This window comes from Neovison vison, chromosome 12 (assembly GCF_020171115.1).
Source record: "Neovison vison isolate M4711 chromosome 12, ASM_NN_V1, whole genome shotgun sequence".
Taxonomy (NCBI): Eukaryota; Metazoa; Chordata; class Mammalia; order Carnivora; family Mustelidae; genus Neogale; species Neogale vison.
Genome location: NC_058102.1, coordinates 5,975,205 through 5,995,765, shown reverse-complemented (window position 1 = coordinate 5,995,765; position 20,561 = coordinate 5,975,205). Strand labels below are relative to the sequence as shown.

The 20,561-nt window shown below is 50.0% G+C and overlaps 1 protein-coding gene across 4 annotated transcripts in view; it reads right to left on the bottom strand.

Annotated features, from left to right (window-relative positions):
• The window catches only part of PACSIN2 (protein kinase C and casein kinase substrate in neurons 2), an 84,372-nt gene that overhangs the window by 36,730 nt on the left and 27,081 nt on the right, over positions 1-20,561 (bottom strand). For all 4 annotated transcript variants that reach the window (XM_044228155.1, XM_044228156.1, XM_044228153.1 and 1 more), the window contains exon 2: positions 2,208-2,345. In XM_044228155.1, coding sequence (XP_044084090.1) covers positions 2,208-2,267 — 60 coding nt within the window. In that variant the 5' untranslated portion in view covers positions 2,268-2,345. The remainder of the gene's footprint in view (positions 1-2,207; positions 2,346-20,561) is intronic.

Genomic DNA, 20,561 nt, shown 5'->3' with positions numbered 1-20,561 from the left:
ACCCGGCTCCAAAGGACACATCTGAACCTGTCCGGCTGCCTCCCTGGCCGACAGCTCACAAGCTCCGCTGTGTGTGCGTTTCTGCACCACCATCTAGCTCAAGGCGGGTACTGATTAGTACTGAGGGTAATGTCACCACAGATACAAAGTTCCCCCACAGCTCTAAAGGATACTATCTAGTTTTGGCTCGGTGTTGAAACTAGCAAGGACCTGCTTTTCCAAAGAGCAGCCTCCCAGGAACCGCCAGGAAAGCTCTGTGCAGCCCTTGCCGGCTTCCCAGGTGCTTCTGCAATGCCAGCAAGGCCACAGGCTCCCTGGGGGCAAGCAAGCAAGATGGGTCCTGCCCATGAACCTGGACCTGCATAGAGAGGTGAGAGGCAGTCCCGAGTTTCAGCACTGTGCCAGAGGCACCTCCAAACTGTATCTTGTAACAGCTCCTGGCATCTCACCACCACCACCGCCGCCCCGGTGCCATGAGAATGCGCCTAACAATGCCAGGAAGCTGCTGCTGCAGGTGGCTGGGACTCAACTGTGATTCTATTGTCACTTTTGTTGCCTTCTGTGAAATGTTTCCTGGGGCAGATGCACCTCTCTGGCTACTGAAATTTGAGCTCTGGCCTGGATACCTACCAGGAAGGCTGCTACCAGCCGAGCTGTCCCATTTTCCACTGGTGCCTTAAAGGACCTAGCATATAGTAGCTGCTCATGAAACACATACTTTTAATAAAATGAACTATTCAGCTAACAGTTGATAATGACCTCCTGCCCAATTTTAAGAAAAGTGTTAACAGAATTTTTTAAAGATTTATGAGAGAGAGAGAGAGAGATTATCTCTCCTGTGCTGAGCACAGAGACCGACACAGGGCTCCATCTCACGACACCAAGATCATGACCTGAGCCAAAATCAAGAGTCGAACGCCTAACCGACTGAGCCACACAGGCACCCCATAAAGTGTTAATAGGATTTTGAGTTCCTTGCCCATCTTTTTAAAAATTGGGCACCTGTGATCACAGTCTCTCTTAGACAATAATATCACATGGTATTTGGTCTCAGATAAAATTATACACCTAATCAATTCAAAAAGTCTATAACACCAGCTCGTGCTAGTCCTCAGAAACCCCTGGCATTCTCCCCCTCTCATGCACCTCTTGAGCGTCTAGGTTCAGGAAAGCACCCATGTGGGTGCCGATACGTATACTCTTGTTTTATCCTGCAGTTCCCTCGAAGACCAGTATCATCTCCCTTTAGAGATGAAAACCTGAGGCTCAGATCAGTCAAGCAGCTTGCCTAAAGTCACACAGCTAGCAACGGAACAGCTGCGATCAGAACCCAGATCTTTCCAACTACAAAGCCGGTGCTCCTTCCACTAAGCCCCCAGCTGCCTGGCAAGTACCAGAGGTTTTGCCACAAGAAAATGGACTTCCCTTTAAGCAGCAAGGAGGAAAAAGTGGGCACAGGGAGAGTGACTTCTAGGACAAAACACCGCCCCCCCAATATCAAATCAGGAAAGGAGTTCCTCAAGGGTGTAGACTCATAGGAAGATGCTCTGACAGGTTCAGTGGGTCGGCCCTCTGGCCACCTGCCCGCACTGTCCAGCATGAGGCCACATCACCACCACCCACTTTTCCACACACACGTCGGCAGTAACACCGCCTCTCTGGCCAAGCCCAGCGACGAGTGTACGCAGCACCAAGTCACGTCATGGCTAAGCATGAGAAGGAAGATCCCAGAACAGACAGACTGATAAGACCCTGACGAGAACCTCTAGACTCTCTCTCTCTTTTTAAGATTTTATTTATTTATTTGACAGAGGGCTTGAGCAGGGAGCACAAGAGGATGGAATGGCAGAGGGAGAGGGGGAAGCAGACTCCCCGCTGAGAAGGGAGCCCAATGCAGGGCTTGATCCCCGGACCCTGGGATCATGACCTCAGCTGAAGGCAGACGCTTAACCATCTGAGCCACCCAGGCGCCCCAACCTCTAGTCTCTTTATCACTCTTTCCTTGCCAGGGAAGTTCACCACCCGTGCTGATAGTTTAGCCATACTTGCCGCCATCTGGATCTGACCACAGAGACTGGCTTGTTTGGAGTCTGCTCATCTCTGTCCCCCCACCCCACCCCCCCGCAATTCTGGCCAAGAGAAGCCAGGTCTGTCAGGCACCATCAGCCTGGTCTTTGTGTTCATGAGGAAGCAAGCACGGGCATTACCTCCCAGAAGCTATCGCTGGATACTTCTACTCCAACGGAATCATCGTAAGCGACAGACATCTCTCCAGGCAGTGAGGGAGCAGCAACAAATGCTTAAAGCAGAGGTCAACTTCAGATGTTCAAAATCCGTAGACAAACCTATAAAAGAAAAGCATACTGTTGTGGTTTTGTAATAAACGAGCCATCTCCATCCTAAAACTTCATTCCCATCACTACTTTGGTACAGCGCAGTGGCAAAAGTCTCCTTGAGGTGAGAGAAAAATCAATAATAACGTCTATATACACATATGTTACATACGTGTGTATGTGTGTTTCATATTAACAACTGCAACTTCTCAACATCTTACTGAAGAACTCAAAGAGCTTTCTAGAGAACAGTTCATGTTCTTAGACCAACAGACTGATAACCTTACTCCTCCTCATCCCTTGGAAAGAAAGACAGAGCACAGGTAGGAGAACACATGAATGCAGGCAGAATCCCTGCATCTCTTGGCTCGCCAGGCGCCAGCCTGCCCTACCTACCCCGCAGGACCAATGATCCACCCTGGAGTCCTGACTCCACCCCCAGTTTCCCCCATGGTTCACTTGTGTTGGACACTGTCTCCCCCCTCCCACCCATGACTGATTCACCTCAGCCACTGAAGCCCCAAGGCCAGACCAGCTCATTCAGACATCGTCTGAGTGAGGGTCAGCTGGAGAGAGTAAGGACGAATAAGCGAAAGGGATCAATGCTGGGTCACGAGGTGATGTTCTAAATCCAGGTGAGAGTAAAGGGGTAATTAACCTCTTCATAGAGGGAAGAAGCTGAAGGACCACCCCCCACGACATTCAGGATCACAGATCATGGTCCAGAGCCACATGAGACTCCCTGACTTCTTGGTGGAAAGCGAACTCCACCTTCCTTTCCATCACCCTGCCTTCCGATCATGCTGCCAGAGATCCGGAGCTTGCCTAACTACCACAGTCAGGAGTCCAAAGCCTCAGCTTTGCCACGGGAGGGCCTAGGCAGGGTGGGGAGGGCAGTCAGAGCCACACTGCTACACCGGCAAGGTGCAAGACTTTGTTCTAGGTGCTTCTCCATATGTGATCACACTTAATTCTCACAATTCCCTGCGAGACAGTCTAGAAGCATAGTAAGGAACAGGAACACAGACTCCAATCCCAGACCTATTACTCACTAGCTGGGCAACAGTGGACAAGTTACCTAACCTCTCTGTGCCTCCATGGCCTTATCTATAAAAGAGAGATGAATATGAAATACACATCAGAGAATTAGAGTGACGGTCAAATGAGGCCAGACATACCGGGGTGGGTGGACATAGTAAGTTACAATGTAATTGTCACTGGACAGCAATTATTATCACTATCATTCCTTTACCTCTCTAGTTGAGAAAACGGATGCTCGGGAGGTTAAGTAACTTGCCTACAGTCACCCACGTAATGGATGGCAGAGACAGTATTTGACAAGTTTGTTAAGGTAATGTTCTCTCCATCATATCAAGAGGTTTTCCAAAATTTATCTGAAGTTTAAATAAATCCGGTGTTTTATAACCTAAGATCTAGTTGCTATTAAAAGGGTTTAATCTGATGGATATGACAGCTTCTAAAGTTGAACAGAGCATTGTATGGCCAATAAATTCAAACAGCGATGACGGTACTTCAAAGCTGAGTGCCCCACTCACGCACGCTATAACCAGGCAATTGCTCAGGCGCCACGTGCCCACTCTTCCTGCCAGCAGGCTGTCTGGACCTCTGCTCCGTCATCACAGGGCAGCATGTTATTGTGACTCCAGGATATCACAAAGGCCAACGGGCCGCTCTGGCTGGTCCCTGGTGCCATGTTTCACAGCACCCCCTTCTCTAAGCAATCCTATGCTCTTGGCCAGGGCCCTTCTGGGAGCACGCCAGCCCCCATCTGCAGTGGCAAAAAGTCTCCTGCCCAGACCAGCTGTCTCTCTGCAGCCTCGTCAGGAATTATCTGGGCTTTGGGCTCAGGCGAGTCTCAAAGTGACCCAATCAAGCCCTGCCAGGCAGCTCTGGGAACAGCCGCGGGGAACGGCTGCTCTGGATGGAGAAGCAGCTCTCCTGAACCCAGAGAGTTCAGGCAGAGGGATTCATTTTCTGCCGGAGTACGGTCATGGTTTTAACACAAACAGATGGTCGGTTCTGCACAAGATTTAGCAAGAGCCTACTAAGTGCCAGGAGCCAAGAAGAGGTTGCCCCTGGGCTCAGCACAAAAAAACACACTCAGGGGCGCCTGGGTGCCTCAGTGGGTTGAAGCCTCTCCCTTCGGCTAAGGTCATGATTCCAGGGTCCTGGGATCGAGTCCCACATCAGGCTCTCTGCTCAGCAGGGAGCCTGCTTCCTCCTCTCTCTGCCTGCCTCTCTGCCTGCGTCTCTGCCTACTTGTGATCTCTGTCTGTCAAAAAAAAAAAAAAAAAAGACATATTCAACTCCTAGGAGAAAGAACCTGAATCACCACGTAACAAAACCAAGTAACACTGGAGCTTGCGAGGGCTTCAGAGGCGAGGCAAGCTCTTGGCTGATCAGCGGGAACAAGGAAAGTCCAGCTTTCCTCACCCGAGTCCCATGGTGGGACATACCCAACGTGGTGAAGCTCCCTCAGTCCGGGGCCCTGTGCCCGCCCCGGCACTGTGCTTAGCAACTGCAACAGGCCCCAAGGTGGCAGCTGTACCAATGCCAAGCTGACCTGGGCCTCAAGGACGGAGCTGTCAACATTTCACCATGAAGAATGATGCTTCCTACATAGCATTTTAAGGTATCACTTTTTAGGTTAGAAAGTTTGTACTATAACTCTACTAAGTGCTTTTATCTCAATCTTATGTTTCCATTAGATTGGCTTAATTTTTCCTTAAATGTTTGGCACAATTTGTCAGTTAAGTCACCTGGGCCTAGAGTTTTCTTGAAGTACTTTCAACCACAGACTCTGGTTAAAAGGAAAAAAACTATTCATCTATTTTCTATTTCTTTGTGTGTAGGTTTTGTAGAGTTGTGGTTTTCCAGGGAACCTAGGTGATCTTTTTTTTTTTTTTCCAAATTTATTGGCATGACATTGTTCACACTACCCTCCTATGATCATTATAAAGACTGAGGGACCCGTAGTTGTGCCTCCTTTTCTTTTTTCTTTCTTTCTTTCTTTTTTTTTTTAAGATTTTATTTATTTATTTGTCAGAGAGAGAGGGAGAGAGAGTGAGCACAGGCAGACAGAGTGGCAGGCAGAGTCAGAGGGAGAAGCAGGCTCCCTGTGGAGCAAGGAGCCCGATGTGGGACTTGATCCCAGGACGCTGGGATCATGACCTGAGCTGAAGGCAGCTGCTTAACCAACTGAGCCACCCAGGCATTCCTCCTTTTCATTCTTGACATTAGGTTTTGATTGGTCTCAGAGATTTATCAATTTGCATTTTTATTTTTCAAAGAATCCACTTTTAGTTCACTTTCAGCTGCCTATTGAACATCTGTCTTCTTTTCCTTGATTCCTTCCCTTTATTAATTTCCTTCCCTCTACCACTTTTGGCTTCAAGTTGTTCCTTCTCTAACTCTGGACATGGAAGCATAAAATAACTCATTACTTTTCTGCCTGTCTTCTTTTCTTCTTTCTGTGCATTTAAAGCTACAAATTACCCTTCAGGTGCAATTTTAGCTTTTGTCCACCATCTCATTCATTTTTCTTAATAGTCACACAAGGTAGGTATTCTTATTTCCTTTTCACAGATGAGAAACTGAAGGTCAAGTGATTTGTTTAAGGTTATAAATTGTGATAAATGGTGAGGTCATGACTCAAGACCAGGTTCTGTGGTCCTAAAATGCAAGTTCTTCCTATTATAGTACATGACACATAATGAGCAGTTTATGGGTATTATGAGTAAACTGCTATGAAAATATCAAGAAAGCAAGAATGAGAGTGCTTTCCCCTGGAAAGGGACTGACAGGCAGATGGGCTCTGCATGGGTGTCCAGGAGAAGGGCTTCCTATATGTAAGCAGGGAGGGTGGTCAAGATGGACTCAAGGGAAACCAAGGAAATCCAAGATTGGTGATTTTACAAAAGTAAAAGAATCAGCTCCCAGCCTTCAAGGTTCATACAAGAAATGTTCTCCCTACAAAGTGAGATTTGTTCTTTCATGATCAGAATTTGACTGGTTCCACGACTCAATGTGGCCCAATGATCAGCCACTTTTCCTGGCCCCAAAGCAGTCACATCAGCCATACCCAGGCTCAGAGATGGAGGGGACTGGAAAGTGTCACTGGTGCAGTGGCAATGGTCTTGTATGAACTTAAAACTGGAAAGAGGGGATGCCCTGCCACTGTCAGCTGCTTGTGGTGAAACAGATTCATTCGTTCAACAAAGACCTAAGTTTCAAGAACTGAGCTAGTGCTGGGAATACAAATAGCCCATGAACTAGGCCTCAGTTTCATTTAAATGAAACTGAAAAGAGCTAAACTGGACTAGACTAGTGGGAAAATCTTCAGGGAAGACCCCAGTGTTAAATCTGTCAAATGCAAACAGAGGAAATATTCTTTGCCTTTTTAGTGCCTTAAATGAAGTGAAATCGGTGGGGGTGGGGGGGTGGGGGCACTGGGCAGCTCAGTGGGTTAAGAATCTGCCTTTGGTTCAGGTCATGATCCCAGGGTCCTGGGATCAAGCTGTGTCAGGCTTCCTGCTTGCCGGAGAGCCTGCTTCTCCCTCTCCTCCTGCTCAAGCTCTCCCTTGCTATCTCTCTTGCTATCTCTGCCTCTCTCTTCCAAATAAATATATAAAATCTTTAAAAAAAAAAAAACAAACCACAGGGGTGCCTGGGTGGCTCAGTCAGTTAAGCATCTGCCTTCAGTTCTGACAGGAAGTCCCTGCCTTCAGGGTCCTGGTGTCGACCCCCATGTCGGAGCTGGGGGCAGTGGGTGGAGTGTCCCTGCTTAGAGAGGGGCCTGCTTCTCCCTCTGCCTGAGCTCTCTGACAAATTAATAATATCTTAAATAAACTGAAATTGCTAATAAAGTCTTGATGACAGCCAACATACAATCTCACAATGTCTACTCTACGTATTCACACGAGGTAAGAAAAAGTGCCAATACCCCCATGTTAAGGGGTCTCAGTGAACCAATCAGCTTGGGTATCCTCTTTTTTTTTTTTTTTTAATGTATCTGCAACTTAGAAAAACAAAAATAACCCATGCTTCCATTGAGAACTCAAGAAGAGAGTTTGGCGGAAGAAGGAAGAACAGGAAGAACAGGAAGAAGGAGCATCCATAGTTCCATCACTCGTGGGTAGCACAAGGCATGGTCCTCCTCACAGCTTGTTTCCTGGATCACTTCATTCCCTCCTTAAAGCGAGCGGGGGACACATGTGACTACGGCGCCTAGATTGCAGACAAAGAGCTCTAAGGTAAGAGGAGAGGGCACAGGGCATGGCCTGTGCTCTAAGAGCAAACGAGCCTCCTGAATAAAGCCCCCTAATGTCCAGGCAAACACTGGTACTCTGTTCTAGTGCATGCACACTCACTTGAGTGTGTCCCCTCCTGAGTGGGAATCCGTTGCAGACCAGGCCAGACCCCAGGACCCAGAGAAAACAAGGCCACCAAGGAAGGAACCAGAAGAGCTGCCTAATAGTACCACATAGCTGTTCAGTAACTAAGAACCAAATGATACCCCCTGGCTGAAGGTGGCCACGCCTGGGTCCAACAAAGCAAGCCTGCTTCAATCAAGCTGTGATTCTGCTTCCCACCTGGGAGCCCAAGTGGCATAAATCAGGAACACAGCTGCTCCCATGCACCAAGCACCTCTTAGCACCACCCAGCGGTCTATGTGACCTGTAGCTGGATTTTTCTCTCTCAAAAACTCTGCAAAAGATGAACAGGAAGGAAACGGAGTTCCCAACAATTCAAATCACTGGTTAAGGGCCCAGAGCCTGTAAACGCTAGGCCAGGACTCAAGGCAGACTACCTGATACCACACTACCCAACCACAGCAGAACACTGCTTATCGGCCCGAGTCACTCCCAGCTCTGGAAAACGCACTTGAGTGGGAGGCCAATCCCTCACAAAGGGGGCTTGATTCCCGGGGCTGTCTTATTAATAGAGATGTCCAAAACATCCCCAAAGGTCCTCAGACTGTCAGGGAATATTACTCAGAATTTCCTCCCCACCCCCCCAACACAAATATCTCTAACCATAAAAATGAATCTGGTTGGGGCGCCTGGGTGGCTCAGTGGGTTAAGCCTCTGCCTTCGGCTCAGGTCATGATCCCAGGGTCCTGGGATCGAGCCCCGAATCGGGCTCTCTGCTCAGCGGGGAGCCTGCTTCCTCCTCTCTCTCTACCTGCCTCTCTGCCTACTTGTGATCTCTCTCTCTGTCAAATAAATAAATAAAATCTTAAAAAAAAAATAAATCTGGTTTTAGTGCCCTCTGGATTAAAGAAACGTGTTAAGTCAGGGAAGTTGAGGCTTCAGAGGGCAATAAGAGAACTGACAAACCTGTTCCTTCAAAGGAGATCAGGTCAGGCCAATTTCCTGGTTCTGCAGCCTTCATTCATTCCAGGCCCTGAGCCAGCCAGAACCACTGCTAAGCCTGGAGACATGCTGAGAAATGAGCAGGTTCCTTTTTTTTTTTTTTTTTTTAATAAGCAGGTTTCTAACGCCAAATGGTACTGAATTCTCGTGAAATAGGTCTACCGATGCCAAAAACATCTGATGTATGTTTATTCATCAGCTGGGTGCTTCTCAGGGGGATGGTGAAGCTCCTGGGAAGGCAGCGTGGCAGTGGGTGGAAAACGCACGCTGGTTGCCCCAGAGCCCCGTCCTCCTCTGTAAGGCAGGGACACCACCGGCACCCTTCCCTCCCCGAGGTACGAAGAGGCTCAGGAGAGATCACGGATGTGGGAGAACTCTGGGAAAGTACAAAGCAACCGACAAGTGAGCTAGTACTGCTCTTTCCGAGGACAGGGACAGAAGCTGGCCCTGCTTTATTCTATGCCTCACTGTCGGGCACCCCGTAGTTGATGGATCATTTCTTCCTAAAGACACTGAACTACAATACTCGAATGTAATGCTGAATAGGTTCCATCACCTCTGAACAAAGGCTGCACTTGCTCCCAGTCTCCAGCTGCCTCATGGAGTACGCTGTGTGCTGAACACACCAGAAGAGGCTTTTACAGTCTAACTTGGTGACAGGAAAATGCCATCTGAATTCCGAACAACAGATTCTGAAATGAACCTTTAGGACAAAGTAGTGTGTGCTGAGTTATTCCGGATTCCCTCCCATCATGATGGGAAAAACAAAGCCAAGAAAATACGCTCACCATGGCTTGCCCTTAGCTTTGTTTCTTTCCCCCCAATCACACGTGTGCCAGTTCAAGAGAGACGCACATCTCTCCTCTCCTCCCCGCAAGGGTCCAGGGACCAACAAGAAGGAACCGGTAACAATTCCGGGGCAGAGCAGCAGACTGGTCTCCACCAGACAGGCCTGGGCCAGAAGACGACCAAGAAAACTATCCCAAACGCCAGAGTAGGAGTGAGTCTCCCTAGGGTAGGAGTGCCAAGCCTTGGGCTGAGATAACGCTGGAGGAGGTGGGGGAGAAGGCAGGGAGGGGCTGAGGGGCAATCACAGCAATTTTTAAAACTGCATTTGTGACCAGCAAGCCTAGGCTCCTTTCAGGAAGCCCGCCTGGGGCCATGGCCAGCCTCTCCCAGAAACACAGTCCAGGAACTTGGAAGCACTTCCTACACATCAGTCCTGTTCTTCTTTGATAAACATGAACCGATAACCAAGGGTCTTCACAATCATGAAATAAATAATGATGAAATAAAAACCCAAACCATTAAAGGACCAAGATCAACAGGGCAACTTTTATTTGGGGCTGATGTCTAGGGAAAATAAAGATACTTCAGGGAACAAGACAGAGATTCTAACGAACTCGTTTAAGATTAAGACTTCTCCAAGAAAGTCGAGAGTTATTGTACCATAAAACACAAATGAGCTGCTACGAAAAAGGAGAAATCAGGAAATTAGTAAAGACTTTTTTCTTGATTTTTAGGACGACTTATTACCAAAATAAACATTTTCATGGAGAGTCTGTATAACTGAATGACACGATTAAGGATGAAGCTCAGGACCCGCTGGTAAGACTACAGGCGTTTCCTATCACAGAAAACAGAAGGGGAGAGAGATGTGAGCAAGAGGCTGGTTAAGGGATAGGAAGAGCCGCCAGGAAGTCCTGCGGGCTGGGAGAGGTGGGGGTGGGGTGTCCCAGAGCGCCGCTGGCTTCCCACTCAGGTCTAGCACACCCAGTGCTGCGCAGAGAAGGTGCTCGAACAAGACCCGAGGAGATGCAAATGGAACAGGCCTTGCAGCCTTTCCCTCTTCTCTCTCCAAGGGCTCTGGGAGGAAGGTGGCTACGGCCACTCAGTGAACTGCTGGTCGTCAGTGCGACAGTGTGTCGTGCGTCAGGCTGGCTCCCCTGGGAGACCCTGACATTCCAGCTGCAGGGATGGTGCGCTTCTGCCTGGGCCCTTGTCTGTCCATTGAAGGTGTAGAAGCAGCAAGCTTGAGGCTTGAGAGCAAGGAGATCCTAAGCACACGGATCATCACCCCCTCCCCTCCCCACCCTCCAGAAATGCACATTTGAGATCTTCCTTGCGCGTGTCCTGGCACACTGCAGGCCCTCAATAGATGTATGCTAAGTACCTATTCTAGGAGGCACTTGACAGGAATCTGGGAATCCTGGAATCTGGGAACGAGGCCGGCTAAAGACTTCCAGATCCCTGCATTCCAGCAACTTCTGCCACTGAGGTATGTAAACACTGGTGAGTCACAGCTACTCCTAAAAGGGCATGCAGAGTCTCAGAGGTTAACAGAGGTTGCCAAGGTGCCCTTGGCCCTGGCTGGAACTGGCATAACCTTCTTCTCCTCTGGGCCTGATAACAACTATCAGGTAAATAAAAAGTACACATTACATAAGTACATCTAGCTCCCTCTTAATGCCCTTAATTTGTTCCAAAAACAAAAAACAGAATGGGTCATTAGGCCAAAAGGCTATATTACTATAAAGCAAGAACATTCAGAGCAAAGGCACCATGTTGCTGTCTCCCCGAAGGTCAGCCAGCCTTTGGGTGAAAGCCCCCCGTAGTCCTCCGTAACTAACTGCGGAAGGAAGGAGTCCCCCCTGCTGCCCCTTCCCCATCACCGCTGACCTGGCTCCGTGCTGCTCCACGGGCCCAGCCATGAGCACATGCTGGACCTAAGGCTGGTTTCTTCATTAGCCACAATGGGGTATGACAAGAATTTCTTCTCAGCCACTGTGTGGTCCAGGATGAGGGGAGGCTCATTCCTTAAGAAGGGCTGGATTTCCCCATTCATTCTACAGACTGATGTTGAGTACTACCATGTGTCCGGCACGGTGGCTAGGTCCCCAGGAGGGAGCGGTGAAGGACAGAGGCGGGCCCGGCCGCCTGCCGCTGACGTCTTACCAGGGCAGGCTGACACAGAGTGAAGTACAAACGGCCCCAGTGTGAGGGCAAGCGGGCGTATGAAAGACAAGGGAGGGGTGCCTGGGTGGCTCAGTGGGTTAAAGCCTCTGCCTTTGGCTCGGGTCGTGATCCCAGGATCCTGGGATCGAGCCCCGCATTGGGCTCTCTGCTCAGCAGGGGGCCTGCTTCCCCCCTCTCTCTCTGCCTGCCTCTCTGCCTGCTTGTGATCTCTGCCAAATAAATAAATAAATAAATCTTTAAAAAAAAAAGACAAGGGAGAGGCTTTTCCAGAAGAGGGAGGGCATCGGCCAAGATCCCAGGAGTGCTGGGCCCGTCCCAGCACCCAGCAGGGTGCGAGCCCGGGTGCTTGCCTGAGGAATCGGGCGGGACAACCTGGCACCGCTGAGAAGCTGCAGGGTAACTCAGCCCCTGTCAGAGCTACTGTCTCAAAACGCGGAGCCGCGAGTGCCTGTAAGATGTGCTCGTGGAGACCAGCAGCGTACATGCATGGTCACTCTAGGTTTGTCCTTCTATGTTCTTACACGCCTCTCAGTGCACGGAGTATCCAACAGAAGAGAAACACCTAGGCTTTGACCCAGCTGTTTCCTCGGAAGATTTATCCTACAGATGAGTTCATCCAAGAGTCAGATGTAGGTATTCACGGTGGTATCATTGGTAAGAGCAACAAAAAGAAAGAAGACTGAAAACTACTCACTGTCCTTCAAGAATCGAAGATGCCGGCACACTTCTCCAGGGCACAGGGGCAGCTAGAGGAGAGAGAAGGAAGGGAACTGTGTGTACAGACACAAAAGACGTTCCCACCTCTCAAATAGGAACAGTGGGTGTCGCATGGTACAGGAGTGTGACACACTGGCATTAAAAAACAATCAGGTGGGGCGCCGGGGTGGCTCAGTGGTTTAAGCCTCTGCCTTTGGCTCGGGTTGTGATCTCAGGGTCCTGGGATCGAGCCCTGCATTGGGCTTTCTGCTCGGCAGGGAGCCTGTTTCCCCTCACCCTTTCTGCCTGCCTCTCTGCCTGCTTGTGATCTCTGTCAAATAAATAAACAAATAAAAATCTTTAAAAAAAAAAAAATCAGGAGTTCACCAAAGTGCACCCCTGCACACAGAGTCCCACCGAGGCCTCTGATTTGCTCTAGGGGGTATCTTGGGGGTGAGGAGGGGACTTTACAGCTCACCTCATAACCTTCTAAACCATGAGGATTGTGACTATCGGCATGCGACACTTTTACAATACAAAAACTAGTTAATAAAAATGCCCCTTTTTGTTTCACTAGTGGCCTGGGCTTGAAAGGAGGGAGGGCGCCCTGTGCTGTGCTGCCCCACAGCTTCAAGACAGGATGCCAGGGGAAGCCCCAAGGGCTGAGCCCCCACCCCATCACCAGGAGCTCTCACACTCCCAGACCTTCTCTACTTTATTTTTCCTCCCTCAAGCACTTATTTCCTTCCAGCGAGTTCTGTCATTTACTGGATCCTTTTGTTCTTTGTCTATTCTCTGTATTCCTGTCTGGAATGTAGGCTCTGGGAGGGCAGGGGATTTCTGTCTGTTGTGTCCCCTGCTGTAGTCCTAGCACCCAAGGTCTGACCACAGAGCAGTCACTCAGGTAAAAACTTGCTGGATGGGCACCTGGGTGGCTCAGTGGGTTGAGCCGCTGCCTTCGGCTCGGGTCATGATCTCAGGGTCCTGGGATCGAGTCCCGCATCGGGCTCTCTGCTCAGCAGGGAGCCTGCTTCCTCCTCTCTCTCTCTGCCTACTTGTGATCTCTCTCTGTCAAATAAATAAATAAATAAATAAATAAATAAACTTGCTGGATGGATTCAGGATGAGAAAAGTTGAATTGAAAAGTCTCGGCGGGGGGCGCCTGGGTGGCTCAGTGGGTTAAGCCTCTGCCTTTGGCTCAGGTCATGATCTCAGGGTCCTGGGATCGAGCCCCGCATCGGGCTCTCTGCTCAGCGGGGAGCCTGCTTCCTGCTCTCTCTCTCTCTGCCTGCCTCTCTGCCTACTTGTGATTTCTGTCAAATAAATAAATAAAATCTTTAAAAAAAAAAAAAAAAAGAAAGAAAAGAAAAGTCTCGACGGGTTTGATTCATGCAGAATGAAGATCCATCCACAGGTGGAAAGTAACTGAGCATTATTGTGATTTTTTTTTAATTTTTTATTTATTATTATTATTATTTTTTAAGATTTTATTTATTTATTTGTCACAGAGAGCGAGAGCAAGCACAGGCAGAGTGGCAGGCAGAGTCAGAGGGAGAAGCAGGCTCCCTGTGGAGCAAGGAGCCCGATGTGGGACTCGATCCCAGGACACTGGGATCATGACCTGAGCTGAAGGCAGCTGCTTAACCAACTGAGCCACCCAGGCATCCCTTATTGTGATGTTTTAACTCCAGTGGTTAGAATTCTTTTATAAACTAACCCTGTGCATATAAACTAAACCACAAATGGGTTTACAACCATAGTGGGGGCCGAGGTGGGTGTCCACCTGTCTCGGTTCCTGATTGACAAGCCGTTCTGGGGCTCACCTGCCTGGGCTGGACCACCTGTGGGGCCCACAAGCCCCTAGGTCCTCTCTGCCTCCAGCCTTGGCTCAGGCTATTGCTGTATGCCCAATCAGTCCCTTGCGAGAAAGGACAGGGTCTCTTGCTTCTCTCTAGCTCTCTAACGGCCTCCCCTGTAGTGGGCGCTCAGGGAGCAAGGCCTGAGGTAATACACTGCTTTGCACCATGAACAAAGCAGGGACATTTTTTTTTTTTTCAAAAGTAGCTTAAATATCTGGCACAGCCTATTTTGTTTCCAGTGATTATCTGGAAAAGTGAACAGTGCTCAAAGGAAGAGATAGAGATCAGCACATAAAGGGACTCGCATCTCCGGAACACTGTAGTGCGCGACCGCAACAACAGAAAGCTGCCTGTGCGCTGCAGCATGCTTGGTTTTAACAGCTGTCCCCTCTGGGGAAGGACACGGAGGCCCACGGCTTGGCAGGTCGCAGGCCGGGACAGGGAGGGGAGGAGTCTCCAGAAGCACCACAAGGGTGAGCAGTGTGGGCTGAACACACTGAGAGGTGCGTCCGGAGATGAAAACACAGTATCCGGGAGCAGACGGCTTGGGGTGGCCGTGGACACCATCCCTGAAACGAGCAGAGAGGGGTCCAAGCACTTCAGGGCACTGAGCGACACGCTGCAAACTAAAGCACGTACTGGTGAGAAGAAGGGGCATCGCAGGAACTCCACGGGACACAGAGGGGGACACTAACCAGGGACACACAGCCGCTTGGCTCAAAGCAAACAGGGCCCGGCGTCAGGAGTATCACAGCTGGGAAGAGAGACAGAGTGGGGGAAGGCGCCTCTTATTTTGTTTTTGTCCGTGCCATGGAGCAGCTCTCTTCCTCCCACGGAGGAAGCCATGCTGGGGAGGGCTCGAGGACAACAGGGAAGCGCTCCCACAGCTGCCACTGGGGCTCAGCACAGGCCCCGCTGCTGCGAGGGTCCTTCTCTAGCTGCGCTCTCACAGCCGAGCCTGCCCCAGCGTCCGCCCCGGTGTCCCCTCCCCCGGCTGGCACAGGGCTGTCCCAATCACCCAGGGCTCCGCCACCCACCCTCGCTCTCATCACCCGCGCTGCTCGCCCCTGCCACCTGCGGTCTGTCCTCGCGGCCATCACGGCCCACGAGCCATCCTGCGGTCTGCTCTTCTCAGCAGCACAGCAAGCATTTCCCCGGCCGTCCAGGTCTTCTTCCTGTCGCTCCTGACGGCCGTGTCAAGTCACTCTGTGGTCCCACATGACTGCCCAAGCCCTCACGGCCTGATCTCAGGGGTTTGGGTCTTTCCTAGTCAGAACCAAGAAGGGGGCCCATCCCATTTCTGTACCGCTGCTTCATGGGCTCATGTGCTCTCACGACAGCTGTGAACCTCCGGCTACAGTTTGAAAAGCAAGGTTGCAATCTGGCCTCTGCCATCCACATTTCAGGCGCAGATCACATGCCCATGAAAAAGGATGACCCCCAAGACACACCCTGGCAGAAAAATGCTGCTGCCTGTGGGGGACCTATCCGTTTAACACGGTGAATCAGAGTATTTCAGGAGATAGTCACATGAATATTACATAGTACTGCTCATGAGTAAGAAACAGACGGAGAAGGGACAGTCAAAGAGCGAGCTCACGTGGAAAGGAGGCTTCAGCTGTGGGGGGAGACAGGTGGACAGCAAGGTTCTCCTGTCTTACTGCATAAATATCGAAATCAGACTGCTTGGGGGTTTTTGTTTCTTTTTAAGAAACCTCAAGTAAATAAACCTTTATAAAATTCTAAATAAGAAATGCCTTTAATGTATTAAGTATTGGGAGGGTTCGGGACTCACTCTAGCCGAACTGACGCGGACAACTGGTTATCCACACGTGGAGGACCAGTGTCCTTCAAACCAGTGGGACGGTGTGAATGTCTGAACACGATCCCCTCAAGAGGCAAGAAAGGAGGCAGTGGTGGCAGTGGTTAATCTGTGTGGTTCAGGGAATCACTGGGTACACCCTGCCAGGAATGCCAATTTAACACACACACACACACACACACACACACGCACACTCACATGCCCCAAATAAACCCAACAAAACTATACTGAACAAAACTTAATTTCTGATGATTTAGAAGCCATTTTCACTCTTACTGAAGTCTCTCAGGGCCAATGTTTGGAAGACTCAGCCCAAATCTGCCATTAAACAGCTGGGACCTTGGGCAACTTCTCAGCATCTCACTACTGATACTAGAGAGTGTGGAATTCAACTCTTAAATTTTTCTGAGCTTAAAATGTTTCAGAAGAGCCTCCTACTGGCAAGAGATTGTGGGAGAACTCAAGTGGATTAAAGCCAAGTTGTTTTAAGAGCACCTGCTTGCAGCGACCTTCATGGCTACAGAGCGCTTTCCTCCTTTACCAGATCTGAGCCTCGCAGCACACCCCTTGTGAGGACAGTCTCACCTGGACCCCAAAGTCCAGCTTGAACTCGTTTCCAGGGGCTCACTGCAAAACATACCTCAGTCAACACAGAGCCCTTGCTTTCTGAGCATTTCCACATCACAGAAGTTACTGAACAGTGTTGGGACCCAGGATGTCCCTGTGCTGTGAGGTCTCATACAGGAATGCTACTGTTTAAAGGGGAAGTTGACAGCAATTAACATGTGCATTTTACAAAATGAGTAAAAAGAGGCATGACTGTCACATATGCTGTGACAGCACTCCCAGGCTCCTCCATGAAGACCCCCCTGCCACAGGTTGCTGGGAGGTCAGGCACAATGACAACTTGGGGTTGGGAGGGGAGTCAGGAGACTGGGGAGCATTAGGTGAGAGCAGTGAGCCTGCTTCGGAACTGCAGGCAGAAGAGAGAGCATCTCTGAATCCCACAGCGATTCCTCAACGTTTTCGCACAAGGTTAGCCAGTCCACCTTCTAGAAAGGAGTGCACACTGGCCATGTGACTGGGGACATCTTGCCAATCCTGCGACGAGCTCTCCAGAGGATGACCTACTCCCAACGGGGACAATGCAGGAGGGTTACCCACCTTCTAGGCCTCAGAGTCCCTCCCATCACCCCCAGGGCCCAGGACAGCACAGTCCTTTTGGGCCCTCACACCTCCCTCCACATCATTCCTTCTCCTTAGAACCACCTCATGCATGACTGGTAAGATACTAATTATTCTTCAAGGTCATAATCAAAGGTCACACCTCTTCCACGAAGCCTTCCTTTATTCCCAGTCAAAAGTAAGCTTTGCAGCCCTCAGAGCAGCACGTTCCTCTCCTCCAGTACCCACTCCATCCAACCTTAGGTGGACACAGTCATGCAAGGATCTGTCTCAATCAGAAGACAAAGGGTGCCTGCGGGCAAGGACCATGTGGTATCTATTTCTGCAGCCCAATCATAGCACAAAGTCATTTGTACTGAATACAAAAGTCCTTGGGCCTTGAGCCCTGTTCAATACAATGAGACAGGAAGTGGGAGTCTAACTGGTCCGACTGCCAGCCCCTGGGATGCCGCCCCCGGCATTAGGTAGCAGAAATAACCATCTCTCCTCTGCTCCCAGCTTCACAAGGAGAACACATAGCAGCACCAAGGTTCACCACCCAGACCCCTCTTCTGGACCCAGCACCCCCTGTGGGGCTTCGTGTCCTCCCGTCTCTGAGCCCGGCACAGGTGAGATGCCCACTCAATCCAGACCCAAAAGCAGATGGAGGCCCGCATTTCTACTCACTAAACAACGGGACACCTTATTAAAGAAACAAATTGTGAAAGTGACTGTCTTACTTTTAAACTTATTGAAATGTTTCAAAAATGTTTTTGGAAGTCTCCAAGTAGGTCGCCTTAAAAGAATAAACAGCATGCTGATAAAAACAAAAACACTTTGGTGGTTTGGACTATTCATTCTTTCATTTTAGTTTGAATCAATGGGAGAATTTAAACATTACAAAATGCAAGATTCTGACCGCTCAAATTCAAAAGTAAACGTCTCCCTGAAATAAGTATACTTTACTTCTTACTGATATTCCTTAGAGACAGATGCCACATGCATAATACAGTGGCTTCTAATGAGAAGTCAGACTGGCTTCAAGACTTTAATGTGAACTAATACTCAAGTTCCTGGTGTATTATAGTCTTTGTAAGTTAAATGTATTTGCATGGACTTCCTTGCTTAAAAGCATGAAATTAATAAATTTAGAAACATCACTACTAAGGCTACAGCAGATGCAGCAAAAAACTTAACAGATGCATTTGGGTAAATGGGGATGATGGTGGATGCAGTGAGTAGAAGGGAACAGTGGAGGAGGACGAGTCAAAGGAAGTTGTCAAACGGGGGGCAGGTAGGAGAAAAGGCCAGGACAACATGGCCAAAAGCTGACCACAGTCCCGGAAGTCCTATTTCTCAGCAGGGTCTCATGGGGTCCTGGCCCCACAGCCCCAAGATGCACCACATGGGTGGAACTCTTCCCTGGACATTCCCTCAGCTGAGTGCCAGGCCCTGACCCAGTGCCAGACACCATGCTGTGGGTGGTCAGGGGTTGACAGTGCCCTTGGAGTTGAGTGGGGCTCAGTTCCTGTCCCCACCACACAGCAGAATTCACAGTAACAGTCAATATTTATTAAGTGCTTCCTAGGTGCAAGCACCCGTCCCTCTCAGAACGGCCCCAAGAGGTAGCTACTACGATCATCCCCACTTTACAGATGAAGAAATGAGGTACACAAGTGTTTCAATAACTTGACCAAAGCCACACAGGTAGCAGGTGGTGAAGCTGGGACTCGGACCTGGGTCAGGTGCCCCTGAGCCTGCCCCTTCCCTGTCAGGCCACCCTGTCTCCCTTGGTGAGACATGGCAATGGAAAACTCCGAGAAGAGGCAGAGGTGGACGATGTAAGGAGACAGGGGCAGCACTCCAGCTGGGACTCCCACGAGGGGACGATGTCGACAGGCATGCACGTGTGCACGCATCCACTCCTTCGGCATTCGCTGAGCACCTGGGCAGGAGTCCTGTTCTGGAAGCACGCCTGCTCGAACAGCTTAGGGTGCTGGGGGCGACACACCCGCAAGCCCTGCCTGCCTTACTCACAGGTGTACCCCAGAGCTGGCAGGGAGCCCAGTGTAAACAGGCAGAGATATGTGACGGGGGGATGAACTAGGCACAACCCCAGCCCCGCCGCACACCAGCTAGATAACCATGGGCACGTGACTTCAACTCTGGAGCCTCGGCTTCCTCACCCAGAAAGGGAAACTGATACTGACATTACTCCTTGGCCTTGCTGGCGGATGGCATGCCTCAGTCATGAGCGGAAGCAGCTGCTCTCCACCGGGGCGCTGAGGAAGCCCGGAATCACACAGTGGCTTCCCAGGGGCCACAAGCGGAGTCCTGAGGAGCCCGCGGGAATGAGGCAGGTGCACAAGGGTAAGGGCAAGATGTCCGAGACAGAAGAATCCTGAGGAAGGGTGGGGGCGGGATGAGGCAAGAAGGGAGGGCAGGAAGGGAGCACAGGCCAGTCAGTGTCAGTGAGAGCACCCAGTCTTCAGAGGGCTAGACAGCATGGCCGGGTGCCCACCTTGAAACAGGAACAGTGAGCAAGGAAGGAGGAACTGGGGTCACATTTCTATACAAAAGTCCCCGTGTGGTTTAACCTTGATGAGTTTCTCATGACTTGTAACCCTCCAGCTGTTGGCTAAGTTGAGAACAATGTTATGCACTACTAACAGGGACATTTTTAAATTGACCAGACTATGCAGAGACCAGAGTGCTGCTTACTGACACAGCCCCTCTCCAAAAAGAGCCCAGAAGGGACGCCTGGGTGGCTCAGTTGGTTAAGCATCTGCCTTCGGCTCAGGTCATGATCCTGGAGTCCTGGGAATGAGCCCCACATCGAACCCCACGTTGGGCTCCCTGCTTGGCGGGGAGTCTGCTTCTCCCTCTGCCTGCTGCTCCCCGTGCCCGCTCTCCCTCTCTCTCGTTCTAGCTCAAATAAAAATCTTTAAAAAAAAAAAAAAAAAAGAGCCCAGAAAACTTCACAGAATCCCAGACACAAGGAATGCAGGTGGTATTAGTGACTCTAAAACTCCAAAGTTAAAATGCAAACAAAAGTTTAATGTTTTCTTAAACCCACCCTTTCAATTTCTAGTCTCCTCGGGGCAACCTTTTTAAATACTTAAATCATGTCACTTCCCTGCTCAACACCCACCACACTCGGAGTTAAACCCTAACTCCTTGCCTTTGCTGCAAGTCCCATCTCGACCTGCCCCTGCCTGACCTCTTCCACGCTCCTTCACTGACTGGCCCTGTTCTGGCCACAATGATCTTCCCTTTGTTTCTCAAACATACTGAGCCCATCCCTGCCTCAGGACTT